Source organism: Ylistrum balloti, unplaced genomic scaffold (genome assembly GCF_031769215.1).
Source record: "Ylistrum balloti isolate Yb309-2 unplaced genomic scaffold, AGI_CSIRO_Ybal_v1 Utg369954, whole genome shotgun sequence".
Lineage (NCBI taxonomy): Eukaryota > Metazoa > Mollusca > Bivalvia > Pectinida > Pectinidae > Ylistrum > Ylistrum balloti.
The window spans coordinates 393,693-419,116 of NW_026782055.1; the positions used below are offsets into that span (position 1 = coordinate 393,693).

The following is a 25,424-nucleotide window of genomic DNA, read 5'->3' on the forward strand; positions in this document are numbered from 1 at the left end:
CTGCAGTGCACCATCACAGTATCGTGTTACCTCCGCATTTCACCGAAAGAATACACAGCAGTGAACATTCCCAGATGATCTCACATTCAATCACATATACAATAGGAACAATAAAAAACATTGCAACTTAATTGAGGCGTGTAAATTTTAAAATCTTGTGATTTATGGTCTAAATTTTGTTTTTCCAAATCATGTGATTTATGATTTAAATGCTTTATAATATTATCATGTTTTATCGAAATGCTATTTTTTATTTTGATAAACTTGATTTATATATATTTGTGAGGTAACTTAAGCTTTACAAAACAATTCACAAATTTGATAACACTGTAGATCACAAGATTTTAAGATATTACAACGTTTTAATCGCTTGACGTGAACTTCAGTAAATCATCCGCACTACATGGGACATCTTATCTGGCAACGTGTTTTATGTAATAACCTAACATACAGGTTGTTAAGGTTTCTATATAGACAAACCGGACAGCTTTAATGTCCGAGAATCATTTTGCCATGATATGCCTACAATGCCGTTTTGTAATCAGTTATCTTACACTCAGTATTGTAAAGTAAAGCTGAGTAACACTAATGTTTGACATGTTGGAATTTTGATACAACCTGATGAATTCTGATGAAATAATACATGATCAATGATTCGGCCAAGCAGTGGCTGGCTAACAGTCATACATTCTTTCCGTTGCTTAAGTAAAGAATTATGGAACATGTACTGGCTAGTTATATCCACCGCACTTGATGGCTTCTGAACACTAAGAAATGACAAAGAAATCAATCGATATAAAAAGAGGTCCAGTTTTGTGATTGGACTGGTAGTTATATTTTATAACAGTCACCAGCAATATTCTATATAAACTTTCGGTTTTTTTTTTTGTTGTTGTAATTTTGTAATTTTGTTGGTATTGTTTTTTTCTGTTCCAGTTTGTCCGTTTTTGTTTTGTTTGTTCCCTCTCGTGCTTTTCACTATCAATGGATTTTTTTCCGTATCGACGCTGATAAATATAGATTATAGAATAGCCGACATCTCGATTGATTTCTTTCCATTTCTTTTAATCTGAAGGACAAGTAGGCGATGTGGATAGCTTAACAACGAAGGAGGGAATACTGACTAGCACTGACCCCATAACCTCCGACCCTTCAACACAGCTCTTCTCAACATCGACACCATCAACCACTACGGTAGCTAATATATATGCAGGGTCTACATCAACGAACTTACCAACTACACAGACAACGGCGTTACATGTTTCCGCTTCGGAATCAACAACGAATCACGAAACAACATCAGAACCAACGACCATAGAAACAACGACTACAGAAACAACGAAAACGGAGTCAAAAACCACCAATTCCGCTACAATTGATTCTATTTCTTCACAACTATCTACTTCAGGTACAACAACCGAAACTACTGTTACGGAAACAACAAGTCCGGAACTGATCACTACAGAACCGACATATAAGGAACCGACAACTACAGAACCGTCAACCACAGAACCGTCAACTACAGAACCGTCAACTACGGAGCCGACAACTACACAACCGACCATCACAGAACCGAAAACTACAGAACCGATCATCAAAGAACCGTCAACCACAGAACCGTCAACCACACAACCGACAAGTACAGAACCGTCAACCACAGAACCGACAACCACAGAACCGTCAACCACAGAGCCGACAACTACAGAATCGACAACTACAGAATCGACAACTACACAACCGACAAGTACAGAACCGTCAACCACAGAACCGACAACCACAGAACCGTCAACCACAGAGCCGACAACTACAGAACCGTCAAAAACGTCAACTACACAACCGACAACCACAGAACCGTCAACCACAGAAACGTCAACCACAGAGCCGACAACCACAGAACCGACAACCACAGAACCGTCGACCACAGAACCGACGACCACAGAACCGAAAACCACAGAACCGACAACCACAAAACCGACAACTACGCAACCAACAACCACAGAACCGTCGACCACAGAACCGACAACTACAGAACCGACAACCACTGAACCGACAACTACAGAACCGTCAACTATAGAAACGTCAACCACAGAACCGACAACTACAGAACCGACAACCACAGAACTGTCAACCACAAAACCGTCAACTACAGAACTGACAACCACAGAACTGACAACCACAGAACCGACAACTACAGAACCATCAACTATAGAAACGTCAACCACAGAACCGACAACTACAGAACCGTCAACCACAGAACCGTCAACTACACAACCGACAACCACAGAACCATTAACCGCTGAACCGTCAACCAGAGAACTGACAACTACAGAACCGTTAACCACAGAACCGTCAACCACAGAACCGACGACCACAGAACCGACAACCACAGAACCGACAACTACACAACCGACAACTACAGAACCGTCAACCACAGAACCGTCAACTACACAACCGACAACCACAGAACCATTAACCGCTGAACCGTCAACCAGAGAACTGACAACTACAGAACCGTTAACCACAGAACCGTCAACCACAGAACCGACGACCACAGAACCGACAACCACAGAACCGACAACTACACAACCGACAACTACAGACCCGTCAACCACAGAACTGTCAACTACAGAACCGTCAACTACAGAAAAGACAACAACAGAACCGACAACCACAAAACCGTCAACTACAGAAAAGACAACCACAGAACCGATAACCACAGAACCGACTACCACAGAACCGTCAACTACTGAAAAGCCAACCACAGAACCGTCAACCACAGAACCGACGACCACAGAACCGGCAACTAGAAAACCGACAACTACACAACCGACAACTACACAACCGTCAACCACAGAACCGTCAACCACAGAGCCGTCAACTACAGAAAAGTCAACCACAGAACCGTCAACCACAGAACCGTCAACTACAGAACCGTCAACTACAGAACCGACAACCACAGAACTGTCAACCACAAAACCGTCAACTACAGAAAAGACAACCACAGAACCGATAACCACAGAACAGACAACCACAGAACAGATAACTACAGAACCGACAACTACACAACCGATAACTACACAAGCAACAACCACAGAACCGTCAATCACAAAACCATCAACTACAGAGACGACGACTAGAGAACCGACAACTACACAATCGACAACTACAGAGCCGACAACTACACAACCGACAACTACACAACCGACAACTACAGAGCCGACAACTACACAACCAACATTCACAGAACCGACAACTACACAACCGACAACCACACAACCGACAACTACACAACCGACAACTACACAATCGACAACTACAGAGCCGACAACTACACAACCAACATTCACAGAACCGACAACTACACAACCGACAACTATAGAGCCGAAAACTACACAACCGACAACTACACCACCAACAACTACACAACCAACAACCACAGAACCGACAACTACTCAACCGACAACTACACAACCGACAACTACACAACCGACAACTACAGAGCTGACAACTACACAACCGACAACTTCACAACCGACTACACAACCGACAACTACACAACCGACAACTACAAAACCGACAACTACACAACCGACAACTACAAAACCGACAACTACACAACTGACAACTACAAAGCCGACAACTACACAACCGACGACTACAGAGCCGACAACTACAGAGCCGACAATTACACAACCGACAACCACAGAACCGACAACCACAGAACCATCAACTACACAACTGACAAATACACAACCGACAACCATAGAACCTACACAACCGATATCCACAGAATCATCAACCACAGAACCGTCAACTACACAACCGACAACCACAGAACCGTCAATCACAGAACCGTCAACTACAGAGACGACAACTACACAACAGACAACCACAGAACCGACAACAACAGAACCGACAACTACACAAACGACAACTACAGAGCCGACAACTTCACAACCGACAACTACACAACCAACAACCACAGAACTGACAACCACAGAACCGACAAGTACAGAACCGACAACCACAGAACCGACAACTACACAACCGACAACTACACAACCAACAACCACAAAACCGACAACCACAAAACCGACAACTACACAACCGACGACTACAGAGCCGACAACTACAGAGCCGATAACTACACAACCGACCACCACAGAACCGACAGCTACAGACTCGACAACTACACAACCGACCATCACAGAACCAACAATCACAGAACCGACAACTAAAGAATCGACAACCACAGAACCGACAACTGCAGAGCCGACAACTACACAACCGACCACCACAGAACCGACAGCTACGGACCCGACAACTACACAACCGACCATCACAGAGCCAACAATCACTGAACCGACAACTACAGAATCGACAACCACAGAACCGACAACCACAGGACCGACATCCACAGAACCGACAACTACAAAACCGTCCACTACACAACCGACAACTACAGAACTGTCAACTACACAACCGACAACCACAAAACCGACAACAAAACAACTGACACCCACAGAACCGACAACTACACAACTGACAACCACAGAACAGACAACCACAGTACCGACAACAAAACAACTGACACCCACAGAACCGACAACTACACAACCGACAACTACTAAACCGTCATCCACTGAACAAACAACCACAGAACCGAAAACTACAGAACCGACAACCACAGAACCGAAAACTACAGAACCGTCAACCACAGAACCGACAACTAGAGAACCGTCAACCACAGAACCAACAACCACAAAACCAACAACTACAGAGCTGACAACTACAGAACCGTTAACCTCAGAACCGACAACCACAAAACCGATAACTACACAACCGACAACCACAGAACAAACAGCCACAGAACTGACAACTACACAACCGACAACTACAGATCTGACAACCACAAAACCAACAACCACAGAACGGACAACTACAGAACAGACAACTACAGAACTTTCAACAACAGAACCGACAACCACAGTACCGACAACAAAACAACTGACACCCACAGAACCGTTTACTACACAACCAAAAACCACAGAACAGACAACCACAGAACTGAAAACTACAGAACCGACAACTACAGAACTGACAACCAGCGAACCGTCAACCACAGAACCGACAACTAGAGAACCGATAACTACACAATCGACAACCACAGAACCGTCAACCACAGAACCAACAACAGAATCGATAACCACAGAACCGTCAACCACAGAACCAACAACCACAGAACGGACAACTACAGAACCGTCAACCACAGAACCGTCACTCACAGAACCAACAACCACAGAACTGTCAACTACACAACCGTCAACTACAGAACCGTCAACCACAGAACCGACAACCACAGAACCGTCAACCACAGAACCGACAACCACAGAACCGACAACCACAGAACCGTCAACTACACAACCTTCAACCACAGAACTGATAACTACAGAACCGATAACTACAGAACCGTCAACTACAAAATCGACAACCACAGAACCGTCAACTACACAACCGACAACCACAAAACCGACAACCACAGAACTGGCAACTTCACAACCGTCAACCACAGAACCGACAACCACAGAACCGACAACTACAGAACCGTCAACTACAGATCCGTCAACCACAGAACCGATACCTACACAACACTCAACTACACAAACGTCAATTGCAAAACCGACAACTATAGAACCGTCAACTACAAAACTGACAACCACAGAACCGACAACCACAGAACCGTCAACTATACAACCGACAACCACAGAACCGTCAACCACAGAACTGACAACCACAGAACCATCAACCACAGAACCGTCAACAATACAACCGACAACCACAGAACCGTCAACCACAGAACCGACAACTACAGATTCGAGAACCACAGAACCAACAACCACAGAACCGACAACCACAGAAACGACAACTACAGGACCGACAACCACAGAACCGTCAACTACAGAACCGTCAACCACAGAGCCGACAACTACAGAACCGTCAACCACAAAAACGTCAACTACACAACCGACAACCACAGAACCGTCAACCACAGAAACGTCAACCACAAAACCGACAACCACAGAACCGACAACCACAGAACCGTCGACCACAGAACCGACAACCACAGAACCGACAACTACACAACCGACAACCACAGAAACGACAACCACAGAAACGACAACTACAGGACCGACAACCACAGAACAGACAACCACAGAACTGACAACCACAGAACCATCAACCACAGACCCGTCAGCTATACAACCGACAACCAAAGAACCGTCAAGCACAGAACTGTTAACCACAGAACCGACAACTACAGATTCGACAACCACAGAACCAACAACCACAGAACCGACAACCACAGAAGTGACAACCACAGAATCGACAACCACAGAAACGACAACTACAGGACCGACAACCACAGAACAGACAACCACAGAACCGACAACCACAGAACCATCAACTATACAACCGACAACTACACAACCGACAACCACAGAACCGTCAACTACACAACTGACAACTACAGAACTGACAACCACAAAACCAACAACCACAGAACAGACAACAACAGAATCGTTAACCTCAGAACCGACAACCACAAAACCAACAACTACAGAACCGACAACCACAGGACAGACAACCACAGAACCAACAACCACAGAACTGACAACCACAGAACCGAGAACTATTGAACCGTTAACCGCAGAACCGTTAACCACAGAACCGACAACCACAGAACTGACAACCACAGAACCGACAACCACAGAACCGACAACTACACGACCGGCAACCACAGAACCGTCAACTACACAACCGACAACTACAGAACTGACAACTACAAAACCAACAACTACAGAACCGACAACCACAGAACCGACAACCACAGAACCGACAACCACAGAACCAACAACCACAGAACCGACAACTACACGACCGGCAACCACAGAACCGTCAACTACACAACCGACAACTACAGAACTGACAACTACAAAACCAACAACCACAGAACCGACAACTACAGAACTGTTAACCTCAGAAACGACAACCACAAAACCGACTACAGAACCGACAACCACAAAACAGACAACCACAGAACTGTTAACCGCAGAACTGACAACTACACAACCGACAACTACAGAACCGACAACTACAGAACCGTTAACCACAGAACCGTTAACCAAAGAACCGACATCCACAGAAACGACAACTACAAAACCTACAACCACAGAACCGACAACCACAGAACTGACAACCACAGAACCGTTAACCACAGAACCGACAACCACAGAACCAACAACTACAGAACCGTTAACCACAGAACAGACAACTACACGACCGACAACTACACGACCGACAACTACAGAACCGACAACCACAGAACAAACAACCACAGAACCGACAACCACAGAACCGTCAACTACAGGACCGACAACCACAGAACCGACAACTGCAGATCCGACAACCACAGAACCGACAACCACAGAACCGTCAACTACAGGACCGACAACCACAGAACCGACAACTGCAGAGCCAACAACTACACGACCGACAACCACAGAACCGACAACTATTGAACCGTTAACCACAGAACCGTCAACTATTGAACCGTTAACCACAGAACCGTCAACTATTGAACCGTTAACCACAGAACCGTCAACTACAGGACAGACAACCACAGAACCGACAACTACAGAGCCAACAACGAGCTCTACGACAATTATACCTACCACGAAACCTACCACAACTGTACCTACAGCTTTATCTACCACAATAACAACAACAATTGTGCCTACCATGACACCTACAACAACTGTGCCTACCACTACACCTACAACAACTGTGCCTACCACTACACCTACAACAACTGTGCCTACCACTACACCTACAACAGCTGTGCCTACCACGACACCTACACCAACTGTTACTTCCACTTCACCTACAACAGCTGTGCCTACCACTACACCTACAATAACTGTGTCTACCACTACACCTACAACAGCTGTGCCTACTACGACAACTGTGCCTACCACGACACCTACAACAACTGTACCCACCATGAACCCTACCACCAATATGCTGACTACGATTTCAACAACACCTGTAACTAGTAGGACTGAGACAATGTTGCAGAGTACAACCGCTTCAGCATCCTATTCACAAACTACACCGGAGATACATACAGGTAAGATTGTAATGAAATGTACAGCGGAATAATAAAGAATGGAATCACTTGATGGTTTACTTATCTAACCTTTGTATACGGACTTACCACACCTGAGATCTGCTTGGTCCGATCTCACCTTCACAAAACCATCAACAAATCGTTATCAACAACCTTTGAATTCTGTTGAGGGTGTTTGTTACCCACGGAAAATTAAATATCGAGATAATTTTGAAAAGAAATTTTAAAAATGCGAAGGTTCTCAATCCATAAGGTTTATATACCTATTACTATGCTCCAAAACACACCAACTTATTGGTTTTACAGTCCATTACTACAACAGAACCGACACAAAATCTGAAAAATAAAATAGAACTGACAACACATTCTACAACTACAACAGAACCGACACAACAGTCCACAACTTCAACAGACATCACAGTCCACAACTACAACAGAACCGACACCACAGTCCACAACTACAACAGACACCACAGTCCACAACATCAACAGACATCACAGTCCACAACTACAACAGAACCGACATCACAGTCCACAACTACAATAGAACCGACACCACAGTCCACAACTACAACAGAACCGACACCACAGTCCACAACTACAACAGAACCGACACCACAGTCCACAACTACAACAGAACCGACACTACAGTCCACAACTACAACAGAACCGACACCACAGTCCACAACTTCAACAGACATCACAGTCCACAACTACAACAGAACCGACATCACAGTCCACAACTACAACAGAACCGACATCACAGTCCACAACTACAACAGAACCGACACCACAGTCCACAACTTCAACAGACACCACAGTCTACAACTACAACAGAACCGAAATCACAGTCCACAACTACAACAGACACCACAGTCCACAACTACAACAGAACCGACACCACAGTCCACAACTACAACAGAACCGACACCACAGTCCACAACTACTACAGAACCGACATCACAGTCCACAACTACAACAGAACCGACACCACAGTCCACAACTACAACAGACATCACAGTCTACAACTACAACAGAACCGACACCACAGTCTACAACTACAACAGAACCGACACCATAGTCCACAACTACAACAGAACCGACACCATAGTCCACAACTACAACAGAACCGACATCACAGTCTACAACTGTAACAATTGTAATAAATCTTGTAAGAAAGGTTGATTAAGTTATCAGTACAATGATGTCAATCCTCATTCATCATTATTAACAGTAAAATATGATATACATTAAAATATCAGTAACAGTGGTGGAATGGAGTAACCTGTTATCAAAATATTAGCAAGATATATGTATAATTGTGTGTCTTCCTTATAAACAGCGGGGCGCGGGGGATAATGTGTTGTCATGTTTGTTTTTATTGACGCACGTAAAATGTTCTGCAGAAAGGAACGTAGTGTTCTGACTTTCGATATAATAGGTAGAGATCACGTGATATACAACACCAGAATATATTTACTTATATCAATTTCTCTTTTTGACCTGGATGGAAAGGAACTAGAGGTTTCTAAGGAAGTTCCTTTTGAAAATCCGTGCGGTCTGGCAAGGCACCAAATACCTTTACCCCTATGTTCGAGGAATCGAACCCCGTACGTCTTGTTGAATGAATGGTGCGCTGCTATAGCGCCACCCATTCTTCCCCTCAGAAGTCCCCTGGTACTACTAAAGTAACTGTTGGGAATATCAGAACTCTGTCTCTCTCACATACGATTATGTTACAACGCTACCAAAGAAATTTCGCGAACACTTCTTTGGGGTGTTGTTGATATTGTTTCGAAATAACAAGTCTAACATTGCAGACGAGTTTTAAGACTAGTTTTCAATGGATTAGATTTAAGACCAAGGATCTATTGACTTAGGCGGTACAACCTGCCTTTGAGGGGATATCGCTATCAACTAAATGGTCGAAGCATAGACGTTAAAAAGGGTAAGAATATTTGTCCTTAATACGGTAAGTGATTCAATTTAGGTTTCGATATCCCGGTGACACTCGTATGCTAAGTATGCGAAAACCCCTGGGAATTGTGTTAATTGTGTCGTTCAGTCGATCAGAATATAAAAAAAAAGATTAAAGACAATTTTCTATTTCATAACAGGTTCATCCGTTATTGCTCCAGGAATGACTGATGCACCAGAAATGACTTCTTCTACTGATAGTCCGGTGACGTTAGAAATGAGCTCTTCCAGTCCGACTACAGCATCAAATGTACACACGAGCAATGTACCAGAACTTTCAACAATATCACAGATATCGACAAGTAACCTGAAAACAACTAGACTTGAAACAACTACATCGGGAATACAAGATCCAGATACGACGTCCATCGACACGACTATTCCGGAAAACACTTCCACCGTAACAACAACAAGAGTAGAATCAACGACAACAACATCTATTCCGGAAACAACAACCACCTCAGTGTCATCCACAGCGACTACAACTATTTCGGAAACAACAACCACATCAGTTCCATCAACGACGACTTCAGCTATTCCGGAAACAACAACCACATCAGTTCCATCAACGACGACTTCAGCTATTCCGGAAACAACAACCACATCAGTTCCATCAACGACGACTTCAGCTATTCCGGAAACAACAACCACATCAGTTCCATCAACGACGACTTCAGCTATTCCGGAAACAACAACCACATCAGTGCCATCAACGACTACAACAGCTATTCCGGAAACAACAACCACATCAGTACCATCAATGACGACTACAACTATTCCGGAAATAACCACATCACTGCTATCAACGACGACTTCAGCTATTCCGGAAACAACAACCACATCAGTGCCATCAACGACGACTACACCTATTCCGGAAACAACAACCACATCAGTACCATCAACGACGATTACAGCTATTCCGGAAACAACAACCACATCAGTACCGTCAATGACGACTACAGCTAGTCCGGAAACAACCACAAAATCAGTTCCATCCACGACGACTTCAGCTATTCCGGAAACAACAACCACATCAGTTCCATCAACGACGACTTCAGCTATTCCGGAAACAACAACTACATCAGTGCCATCAACGACGACAACAGCTATTCCGAAAACAACAACCACATCAGTACCATCAATGACGACTACAATTATTCCGGAAACAACCACATCACTGCCATCAACGACGACTTCAGCTATTCCGGAAACAACAACCACATCAGTGCCATCAACGACGACTACACATATTCCGGAAACAACAACCACATCAGTACCATCAACGACGACTACAGCTATTCCGGAAACAACAACCACATCAATACCATCAACGACAACTACAACTATTCCGGAAACAACAACCACTTCAGTACCATCCACGCCGCCTACAACTATTCCGGAAACAACAACCACATCAGTGCCATCAACGACAACTACAACTGTGTCGGAAACAACAACCACATCAGTGCCATCAATGACGACTACAGCTATTCCGGAAACAACAACCACATCAATACCATCAACGACAACTACAACTATTCCGGAAACAACAACCACTTCAGTACCATCCACTCCGCCTACAACTATTCCGGAAACAACAACCACATCAATACCATCAACGACAACTACACCTGTGCCGGAAACAACAACCACATCAGTGCCATCAATGATAACTACAACTCTGCCGGAAACAACAACCACATCAGTACCATCGACGACGACTACACCTATTCCGGAAACAACAACCACATCAGTGCCATCAATGACGACAACACCCGTTCCGGAAACAACAACCACATCAATACCATCAACGACAACTACAACTGTGTCGGAAACAACAACCACATCAGTACCATCGACGACGACTACAGCTATTCCGGAAACAACAGCCACATCAGTGCCATCAATGACGACTACATCCATTCCGGAAACAACCACATCAATACCATCAACGACAACTACAACTGTGCCGGAAACAACAACCACATCGGTACCATCCACGATGACTACAGCTATTCCGGAAACAACAACCACCTCAATACCCTCAACGACGACTACAACTATTTCGGAAACAACAACCACACCATTATCATCAACGATGACTACAACTATTCCGGAAACAACCACCACATCAGTACCATCAACGACGACTACAGCTATTCCGGAAACAACAACCACATCAATACCATCAACGACAACTACAACTGTGCCGGAAACAATAACCACATCAGTACCATCGACGACGACTACAGCTATTCCGGAAACAACAGCCACATCAGTGCCATCAATGACGACTACATCCATTCCGGAAACAACAACCACATCAATACCATCAACGACAACTACAACTGTGCCGGAAACAACAACCACATCGGTACCATCCACGATGACTACAGCTATTCCGGAAACAACAACCACCTCAATACCCTCAACGACGACTACAACTATTTCGGAAACAACAACCACACCATTATCATCAACGATGACTACAACTATTCCGGAAACAACCACCACATCAGTACCATCAACGACGACTACAGCTATTCCGGAAACAGAAACCACATCAGTGCCATCAATGACGCCTACAACTATTCCGGAAACAACAACCTATTCACTGCCATCCACGGCGCCTTCAACTATTCCGGAAACAACCACTACATCAGTACCATCAACGACGACTACAAATATTCTGGAAACAACAACCACAACAGTACCATCAACGACGATTACAACTATTCCGGAAACAACAACATCAGTACCATCAACGACGACTACACCAATTCCGGAAACAACAACCACATCAGTACCATCAACGACGACTACACCAATTCCGGAAACAACAACAACATCAGTACCATCAACGACGATTACAGCTATTTCGGAAACAACAACCACATCAGTGCCATCAATGACGACTACAACTATTCCGGAAACAACAACCACTTCATTGCCATCAACGACGACTTCAGCTATTCCGGAAACAACAACCACATCAGTGCCATCAATGACGACTACAACTATTCCGGAAACAACAACCACTTCAGTGCCATCAACGACGACTTCAGCTATTCCGGAAACAACAACCACATCAGTGCCATCAATGACGACTACAACTATTCCGGAAACAACAACCACATCAGTGCCATCAATGACGACTACAACTATTCCGGAAACAACAACCACATCACTGCCATCAATGACGACTACGGCTATTCAGGAAACAACAACCACATCAGTGCCAACAATGACGACTACAACTATTCCGGAAACAACAACCACATCACTGCCATCCACGACGACTATAGCTATTCCGGAAACAACAACCACATCAGTGCCATCAACGACGATTGCAGCTAAGTCGGAAACAACAACCGCATCAGTACCATCCACGGCGTCTAGAACTGTTCCGGAAACAACAACCACAACACTACCATCAACTACAACTACAAATATTCCGGAAATAACAACCACAACAGTGCCATCAACGACAACTACAACTATTCCGGAAACAACAACCACATCAGTAACATCAACTACAACTACAAATATTCCGGAAATAACAACCACATCAGTGCCATCAACGACGACTACAACTATTCCGGAAACAACAACCACCTCAGTACCATCAACAACGACTTCAACCGTTCCGGAAACAACAACCACATCAGTACCATCCACGACGACTATAGGTATTCCGGAAACAACAACCACATCAGTACCATCCATAACGACTACAGCTATTCCGGAAACAACAACCACATCAGTGCCATCAACGACGATTGCAGCTAAGTCGGAAACAACAACCACATCGTTGCAATCCACGGCGTCTACAACTATTTCGGAAGCAACAACAACATCAGTACCACCTACAGCGACTACAACTATTTCGGAAACAACAACCTCATCAGTACCATCCACGACGACTACAGCTATTCCGGAAACAACAAGCACATCACTGGCATCAACGACGACTACAATAATTCCGGAAACAACAACCACATCACTGCCATCAATGACGACTACAGCTATTCAGGAAACAACAACCACATCAGTGCCAACAATGACGACTACAACTATTCCGGAAACAACAACCACATCAGTACCATCCACGGCGTCTAGAACTATTCAGGAAACAACAACAACATCAGTACCATCCACGACGACTACAACTATTCCGGAAACAACAACCACATCAGTACCATCCACGACGACTACAGCTATTCCGGAAACAACAACCACATCATTACCATCAACGAAGACTACAGCTATTCCGGAAACAACAAGCACATCACTGCCATCAACGACGACTACAATAATTCCGGAAACAACAACCACATCACTGCCATTCATAACGACTTCGGCTAATACGGAAACAACAACCACATCAGTACCATCAATGACGAGTACAGCTATTCCGGAAACAACAACCACATTAATACCATCCACGACGACTACAGCTATTCCGGAAATAACAACCACATCAGTGTCGTCAATGACGACTACAACTATTCTGGAAACAACAACCACATCAGTGCCATCAACGACGACTACAAGTATTCCGGAAACAACAACCACATCAGTACCATCAACGACGACTACAAGTATTCCGGAAACAACAACCACATCACTGCCATCAATGACGACTACGGCTATTCAGGAAACAACAACCACATCAGTGCCAACAATGACGACTACAACTATTCCGGAAACAACAACCACATCAGTGCCATCAACGACGACTACAGGTATTCCAGAAACAACAACCACATCAGTACCATTCACAACGACTCCAACAATTCCGGAAACAACAACCACATCACTGCCATCCACGACGACTATAGCTATTCCGGAAACAACAACCACATCAGTGCCATCAACGACGATTGCAGCTAAGTCGGAAACAACAACCGCATCAGTACCATCCACGGCGTCTAGAACTATTCAGGAAACAACAACAACATCTGTACCATCCACGACGACTACAACTATTCCGGAAACAACAACCACATCAGTACCATCCACGACGACTACAGCTATTCCGGAAACAACAACCACATCATTACCATCAACAACGGCTACAGTTATTCCGGAAACAACAACCACATCAGTGCCCTCCACGGCGACTACAGCAATTCCGGAAACAACAACTACATCACTGCCATCCATAACAACTTCGGGTAATCCGGAATTAACAACCACATCAGTACCATCAACGACGAGTACAGCTATTCCGAAAACAAAAACCACATCAATGCCGTCAATGAAGACTACAAGTATTCCGGAAACAACAACCACATCAGTACCATTCACGACGACTACAACAATTACGGAAACACCAACCACATTTCTGCCATCAACGACGACTACAACTATTCCGGAAACAACAACCACATCAGTGCCATCAACGACGAGTACAATAATTCCGGAAACAACGATCTCATCACTGCAATCCACGACGACTACCACTATTCCGGAAACAACAACCACATCGGTGCCATCAACGACGACTACAACTGTTCCGGAAACAACAACCACAACACTACCATCAACTACAACTACAAATATTCCGGAAATAACAACCACAACAGTGCCATCAACGACAACTACAACTATTCCGGAAACAACAACCACATCAGTAACATCAACTACAACTACAAATATTCCGGAAATAACAACCACATCAGTGCCATCAACGACGACTACAACTATTCCGGAAACAACAACCACCTCAGTACCATCAACGACGACTTCAACCGTTCCGGAAACAACAACCACATCAGTACCATTAACGACGATTGCAGCTATTTCGGAAACAACAACCGCAACAGTACCGTCCGCGGTTACTACAACTATTCCGGAAACAATAACCACAACAGTACCATCAACGACGACGTCAACTGTTTCGGAAACTACAACCACATCAGTACCATCAACGACGACCATAATTATGCCGGAAACAACAACCACAACAGTACCATCAACGACGACTTCAACCGTTCCGGAAACAACAACCACATCAGTACCATCCACGACGACTATAGGTATTCCGGAAACAACAACCACATCAGTACCATCCATAACGACTACAGCTATTCCGGAAACAACAACCACATTAGTACTGTCCACGACGACTACAAGTATTCCGGAAACAACAACCACATCAGTACCATTCACGACGACTACAACAATTCCGGAAACACCAACCACATCACTGCAATCCACGACGACTACAACTATTCCGAAAACAACAACCACATCGGTGCCATCAACGACGACTACAACTGTTCCCGAAACAACAACCACAACAGTACCATCAACTACAACTACAAATATTCCGGAAATAACAACCACATCAGTGCCATCAACGACGAGTACAATTGTTCCGGAAACAACAACCACATCAGTACCATCAACGAAGACTTCAACCGTTCCGGAAACAACAACCACATCAGTACCATCCACGACGACTATAGGTATTCCGGAAACAACAACCACATCAGTACCATCCACAACGACTACAGCTATTCCGGAAGCAACAACCACATCAGTACCATCCACAACGACTACAGCTATTCCGGAAGCAACAACCACATCAGTACCATCAACGACGACTACAGCTATTCCGGAAGCAACAACCACATCAGTACCATCCACAACGACTACAGCTATTCCGGAAGCAACAACCACATCAGTACCATCAACGACGACTACAGCTATTCCCGAAACAACAACCACATCAGTACCATCAACGACGACAACAAATTTTCCGGAAACAACTTCTACATCAGTGCCATCCACATCTACAACAAATATTCAGGGATTAAGCACCACATCAGCACCATCAACGAGCAGTTCAGCTCTTCTGGATACAGAAATTACACAATTACACATCTCGACGACTACTATTGTTCTGGAAGCAACAACATCTCCAACCACATCAGTAAAATCCATAACGACTGCAGTTGTTTCTGAAACAGCAGCTACACAAATATCAACGTCGACTACAAGTGTTCCTCCAGAAACAATATCCACAAAAGCACCAGCTACGTCGAGTACAAGTGTTCCTCCAGAAACAATATCCACACAAGTATCATCTATGTCGACTTCAAGTGTTCCTCCAGAAACAATTACCACACAAGTATCAGCTACGTCGACTACAAGTGTTCCTCCAGAAACAATTACCACACAAGTATCATCTACGTCGACTTCAAGTGTTCCTCAAGAAACAATATCCACACAAGTATCATCTACGTCGAGTACAAGTGTTCCTCCAGAAACAACATCCACACAAATAGCATCTACGTCGACTACAAGTGTTCCTCCAGAAACAATATCCACACAAGTATCATCTACGTCGACTTCAAGTGTTCCTCCAGAAACAATTACCACACAAGTATCAGCGTCGACTACAAGTGTTCCTCCAGAAACAATTACCACACAAGTATCATCTACGTCGACTTCAAGTGTTCATCAAGAAACAATATCCACACAAGTATCATCTACGTCGAGTACAAGTGTTCCTCCAGAAACAACATCCACACAAATAGCATCTACGTCGACTACAAGTGTTCCTCCAGAAACAATATCCACACAAGTATCATCTACGTCGACTTCAAGTGTTCCTCCAGAAACAATTACCACACAAGTATCATCTACGTCGACTACAAGTATTCCTCCAGAAACAATTACCACACAAATATCAGCGTCGACTTTAAGTGTTCCTCCAGAAACAATATCCACACAAGTATCATCTACGTCGCGTACAAGTGTTCCTCCAGAAACAATTACCACACAAGTATCATCTACGTCGACTACAAGTGTTCCTCCAGAAACAACAACAACAACACAAGTATCATCTACGTCGAGTACAAGTGTTCCTCCAGAAACAACAACCACACAAGCACCAGCTACGTCGACTACAAGTGTTCCTCCAGAAACAACAACAACACAAGTATCATCTACGTCGAGTACAAGTGTTCCTCCAGAAACAATTACCATACAAGTATCATCTACGTCGACTACAAGTGTTCCTCCAGAAACAACAACCACACAAGTATCATCTACGTCGAGTACAAGTGTTCCTCCAGAAACAATTACCACACAAGTATCATCTACGTCGACTACAAGTGTTCCTCCAGAAACAATTACCACACAAGTATCATCTACGTCGAGTACAAGTGTTCCTCCAGAAACAATATCCACACAAGTATCATCTACGTCGAGTACAAGTGTTCCTCCAGAAACAATATCCACACAAGTTTCATCTACGTCGACTACAAGTGTTCCTCCAGGAACAATATCCACACAAGTATCATCTACGTCGAGTACAAGTGTTCCTCCAGAAACAATATCCACACAAGTTTCATCTACGTCGACTACAAGTGTTCCTCCAGGAACAATATCCACACAAGCACCAGCTACGTCGATTACAAGTGTTCCTTCAGAAACAATATCCACACAAGTATCATCTACGTCGACTACAAGTGTTCCTCCAGGAACAATATCCACACAAATAGCATCTACGTCGACTTTAAGTGTTCTTCCAGAAACAATATCCACACAAGTATCATCTACGTCGAGTACAAGTGTTCCTCCAGAAACAATATCCACACAAGTATCATCTACGTCGACTACAAGTGTTCCTCCAGGAACAATATCCACACAATCACCAGCTACGTCGAGTACAAGTGTTCCTCCAGAAACAATATTCACACAAGTATCATCTACGTCGACTAGAAGTGTTCCTCCAGGAACAATATCCACACAAATAGCATCTACGTCGACTTTAAGTGTTCTTCCAGAAACAATATCCACACAAATAGCATCTACGTCGAGTACAAGTGTTCCTCCAGAAACAATTACCGCACAAGTATCATCTACGTCGACTTCAACTGTTAATCCAGAAACAATAACCACACAAGTACCACCTTCGACGACTGGAACAGAATTAACCACATTGGTGATGTCCACAACGACTTCTAAAACTTTTCCCGATACAACATCAGCGGTAACAACTTTAGCGGAAACAACGACTACGAAAACAATAACAGATCCTTCATCAGATCCAGCAACCAGTAATCCGACAGCCATCACAACAGGTACGACTTATATCCCTGGCACTTCTGATGAAGTATCTATAGAACGAGTCACTTCTTCAGCAATGGCTAGCGAAGTAGTCACTAGTGAAATAGCGACTATTGAGCCGGTTAGTGCTGAAGCAGTGACAACAGAACCAATGCATGTTGACATCAATGCTACTATGATAATGACTACTGAAAAAGTATCTGCCACATCAGGGCAACATACCACCACTGCAGGTGTTTCTGAAACAGCAACTACACAAATACCATCTGAACAAATTACTACACAAGTACCATCTTGGACAACTAAAACTGCGGAATCAACAACCACATCTGTGACGTACACTACGTCTTCATCTGTTCTGGAAACACTATCCACAGGTGTACCGTCCACGTCGACAACAACTGTTCCAGAAACAACAACCACATCGACTACAGCTGTTGCTGAAACAAGCACCACAGTGACAGAAAAGGGGACTACGAGTCTACCGGAGACAATTACTACATCAGTACCAACCTCGGCGAGTTCAAATACAGCTGTTTCGGAAACAAAACTGCTATCAACAACTATTTCAGCTAATCCGGAAACAACAACCACATCAATACCATCCACGACGACTGCAGCTGTCCCTGAAACAACAACCGCATCAGTACCATCAACGACGACTGCAGCTGTCCCTGACACAACAACCGCATCAATACCATCAACGACGACTGCAGCTGTCCCTGAAACAACAACCACATCAATACCATCCACGACGACTGAAGCTGTCCCTGAAACAACAACCGCATCAGTACCATCAACGACGACTTCATCCGTCCCTGAAACAACAACCACATCAATACCATCCACGTCGACTGCAGCTGTCCCTGAAACAACAACCACATCAATACCACCCACGTCGACTGCAGCTGTCCCTAACACAACAACCACATCAATACCATCCACGACGACTGCAGCTGTCCCTGAAACAACCGCATCAGTACCATCAACGTCGACTGCAGCTGTCCCTGAAACAACAACCACATCAATACCATCCACGACGACTGAAGCTTTCCCTGAAACAACAACCACATCAATACCACCCACGTCGACTGCAGCTGTCCCTGAAACAACAACCACATCAATACCTCCCACGTCGACTGCAACTGTCCCTGAAATAACAACCACATCAATACCACCCACGTCGACTGCAGCTGTCCCTGAAACAACAACCACATCAATACCACCCACGTCGACTGCGGCTGTCCCTAACACAACAACCACATCAATACCATCAACGACGACTGCAGCTGTCCCTGAAACAACAACCGCATCAATACCATCAACGACGACTGCAGTTGTCTCTGAAACAACAACCACATCAATACCATCCACGACGACTGCAGCTTTCCCTGAAACAACAACCGCATCAGTACCATCAACGACGACTTCATCCGTCCCTGAAACAACAACCGCATCAATACCATCAACGTCGACTGCAGCTGTCCCTGAAACAACAACCGCATCAGTACCATCAACGACGACTTCATCTGTCCCTGAAACAACAACCACATCAATACCTCCCACGTCGACTGCAACTGTCACTGAAATAACAACCACATCAATACCACCCACGTCGACTGCAGCTGTCCCTGAAACAACAACCACATCAATACCACCCACGTCGACTGCAGCTGTCCCTGAAACAACAACCGCATCAGTACCATCAACGACGACTTCATCCGTCTCTGAAACAACAACCGCATCAATACCATCAACGTCGACTGCAGCTGTCCCTGAAACAACAACCACATCAATACCACCCACGTCGACTGCAACTGTCCCTGAAATAACAACTTCGTTGGTATCATCCATAACAGCTATTACTGATGGCGAAATAACTACCAAGACAACAAGAACAACAACTACTTCACCTGATCCGGAAACAACAACAGCATCAATACCATCCACGACGACTTCAACTGTTCCAGATATAATAACCACATCAATACCATCCACGTCGACTGCAGCTGTCCCTGAAACAACAACAGCATCAATATCATCCATGACGACTACATCCGTCCCTGAAACAACAACAACATCAATACCATCCACCACGACTGCAGCTGTCCCTGAAACAACAACAGCATCAATATCATCCATGACGACTACATCCGTCCCTGAAACAACAACTACATCAATACCATCCACGACGACTGCAGCTGTCCCTGAAACAACAACCGCTTCAATAACATCCACGACTACTGCAGCTGTCCCTGAAACAACAACAGCCTCAATACCATCCATGACGGCTACTGCAGCTGTCCCTGAAACAACAACAGCCTCTATACCATCCACAGCAACTGCAGCTGTCCCTAAAACAACAACTTCGTCGGTATCATCCACAACAGCTATTACTGATGGCGAAATAACTACCAAGACAACAAGAACAACAACTACTTCAGCTGATCCGGAAACAACAACCACATCAATACCATTCACGACGACTGCAGGTGTCCCTGAAACAACAACCACATCAATACCATCCACGTCGACTACAGTTGTTACTGAAACAAGCACCACAGTGACAGAAAAGGGGAATACGAGTCTACCGGAGACAATTACTACATCAGTACCAACCTCGGCGAGTTCGAATATAGATGTTTCGGAAACAAAACTACCATCAACAACTATTTCAGCTGTCCCTGAAACTATAACCACATCAATACCATCCATGACGACTGAAGCTGTCCCTGAAACTATAACCACACCAATACCATCCACGACGACTACATTCGTCCCTAAAACAACAACAGCCTCAATGCCATCCATGACGACTACATCCGTCCCAGAAACAACAACCGCTTCAATTCCATCCACGACTACTGCATCTCTTCCTGAAACAACAACCTCGTCGGTATCATCCACAACAGCTATTACTGATGGCGAAATAGCTACCACGACAACAAGAACAACAACTACTTCAGCTGATCCGGAAACAACAACCACATCAACACCATCCACGACGACTGCGGCTGTCTCTGAAACTACAACCGGTTCAATACCATCCATGACGACTTCAACTGTACTTGAAACAACAACCACATCAGTACCATCCACGACGACTGAAGCTGTCCCTGAAACTATAACCACATCAATACCATCCACGACGACTGCAGCTGTCCCTGGAACAACAACCGCATCAGTACCATCCACGACGACTACATCCGTCCCTGAAACAACAACCGCTTCAATTCCATCCACGACGACTACATCCGTCCCTGAAACAACAACCGCTTCAATTCCATCCACGACTACAGCAGCTGTCCCTGAAACAACAACCGCTTCAATAACATCCACGACTACTGCATCTCTTCCTGAAACAACAACCTCGTCGGTATCATCCACAAAAACTATTACTGATGGCGAAATAACTACCACGACAAGAAGAACAACACCTGCTTCAGCCACATCTACTATGGAAACAATAACCACGATGACTGTTCCGGTAACAACGACCTCATTATCATCCAGGCCGACTACAAATCTTCCGGAAGCCTCATCGCCTACAACTGTTTCAGAACAGACAACCACAAAAGTATTATCCACGACGACTGACCCTTTCCCGAAAACAACCACCTCAAAAATGACTTCAACCGTTCCGGAAATAACAACCACACAGGTATCATCTCCAAAGACTTCAACTGTTCATGGAACAACCACTACGTTAGTACCATCCACGAGTACAGTGGAAGAAGTTACAGCACCAGTAGCATCATCAATAACAACAAATACTCTAGAACCAATTACATCACCAGTGATATCTACAACAGAAACTGGAACAAATCCAATGGTAGCCACAACGGATACAACTCTTCTGGAAACAACGACTTCGAAAACTATAACAGATCCTTCATCAGATCCTGAAACCAGTAATCCAACAGCCATTACAACAGGTACGACTATTATTCTAGGCACTTCTGAGGAAGTATATATTGAAAAAGTCACTTCTTCAGCAATGACTAGCGAAGTAGTCGCTGATGAAACAGCGACTATTAAGCCGGTAAGTGCTGAAGCAGTGACTAATGTATTAATGCATGATGACTTAAATTCTACTATGGTAATAGCTACTGAAGACGTATCTGCTGAAGCTGTCGCTGCTAACACAAAGTATACGGAATTAGAAGGTAATAAAGTTACACCTACTGAATCAGTCATTACTGAAACAAAAGTCACTGATTCATCCTCTACTGGAACTACGACTACTGAAAATATAGTAACAATGACTGATGAAGCGGTCGCCCCCATAACAACGACTACTAGAGTAGTCACTAACGAAACAACGACAACTGAAGTAGCCACTAACGAAACAACGACAACTGGAGCAGTCACTAACGAAATAACGACAACTGGAGCAGTCACTAACGAGGCAACGACTACTGGAGCAGTCACTAACGAGGCAACGACTGCTGAAGTAGTCACTTACAAAACGACTGATGGAACAGTCACTGACGAGGCAACGACAACTGGAGTAGTGATTAACAAAACAACGACTGCTGAAGCAGTTAATGGCGAAACGACTACTGAAGCAGTCACAATCGGAACGACGACTGCCGAATCAGGCTCTGACGAAACGACAATTGAAGCAGTTACTAACGATACAATAATTACCGAAGCAGTAAATCCCCAAACAATAACAACGACGACTGGATCCATCACTCCTCAATCAATAACTACAGGAGCAGACACTATTAAAACAACGACTGCTGATGTAGTCGACACTACCGAAGCAACATCTACTGTTGCGATCAATTTTGAGTCGGCGTCTACTGAAGCTTTCAAAACTGCAACGACTTCTGATGCTTTCATAGTATCAGTAGTGTCTACTGAAGCTATAACAACCGAAGTAACATTAAACGAAGTTGTGACAACTGAATCGATGTCGACTAAAGCATTTACCGCTGAAGCAGCGTCATCTGAAGAAAGTTTCACAACTAAAGCATTGTCAACAGAAGTAGTCACGAGTGAAGCAGCGTCTACTGAAGCAGTCTCAATCGCAGCACTGTTTACTGAACCTATCACAACCCAACCAACGTCTACTGAAGTTGTCACAACTGTAGCAGCGTCTTCTGATGCTATCACAACAGGGACGTCTACTGAAGCTGTCACAACCGAAACAACCTCCGCTGAAGGCGTCACAACCGAAACAACGTTCGCTGAAGGCGTCACAACCGAAACAACGTCCGCTGAAGCTGTCACAACCGAAACAACATCCGATATAGCTGTCACAACCGAAACAACGTCCGCTGAAGTTGTCACAACCGAAACAACGTCCGCTGGTTCTGTCACAGCTGAAACGAAGCCCGCTGAAGGTGTCACAACCGAAACAACGTCCACTGCAGCTGTTACAATCGAAACAACGTCAGTTGAAGCTGCCACAACCGAAACAATCTCCGCTGAAGGCGTCACAACTGAAACAACGTTCGCTGAAGGCATCACAACCGAAACAACGTCCGATGAAGCTGTCACAACCGAAATAACGTCCGCTGAAGTTGTCACAACCGAAACAACGTCCGCTGGTTCTGTCACAGCTGAAACAAAGTCTGCTGAAGGTGTCACAACCGAAACAACGTCCACTGCAGCTGTCACAACCGAAACAACGGCCGTTGAAGCTGTCACAACCGAAACAACCTCCGCTGAAGGCGTCACAACCGAAAGAACGTTCACTGAAGGCGTCACAACCGAAACAACGTCCGATGAAGCTGTCACAGCTGAAACAACGGCCGTTGAAGCTGTCACATCTGAAACAACGTCCACTGCAGCTGTCAAAACCGAAACAACGTTTGCTGAAGCTGTCACAACCGAAACAACGTCCAATGCAGCTGTCACAACCGAAACAACGTCCGCTGGATCTGTCACAGCTGAAACAACGTCCGATGAAGCTGTCACATCTGAAACAACGTCCGATGCAGCTGTCACAACTGAAACAACGTCCAATGCAGCTGTCGCAATCAAAACAACGTCTTCTGCAGCGATCCCTCTTGAAACAACGTTCACTGATTCTAGGTCCTCTGAGGTTACGAGTACCGCTGAATCGGTGACTAGTCAATCAATAACAAGCACTATTTTGTCAACAGTTTTCGATCCTGCAGCAAGTAATACTATTCAGAGTAAGTTTGACACTTTTGTCGTAAAG

At 44.6% G+C, this 25,424-nt stretch overlaps 1 protein-coding gene across 1 annotated transcript in view; it reads left to right on the top strand.

Moving 5' to 3' along the window:
• LOC132547414 (mucin-3B-like) overlaps positions 1-25,424 on the top strand; it is a gene marked incomplete at its 3' end in the record, with an annotated part of 48,457 nt that overhangs the window by 18,227 nt on the left and 4,806 nt on the right. The window contains 5 exon segments of the mRNA XM_060211171.1: positions 1,076-8,188; positions 8,442-8,878; positions 8,880-9,238; positions 10,069-10,136; positions 10,306-25,398. Of these exon segments, the coding sequence (XP_060067154.1) occupies positions 1,076-8,188; positions 8,442-8,878; positions 8,880-9,238; positions 10,069-10,136; positions 10,306-25,398 (23,070 nt within the window).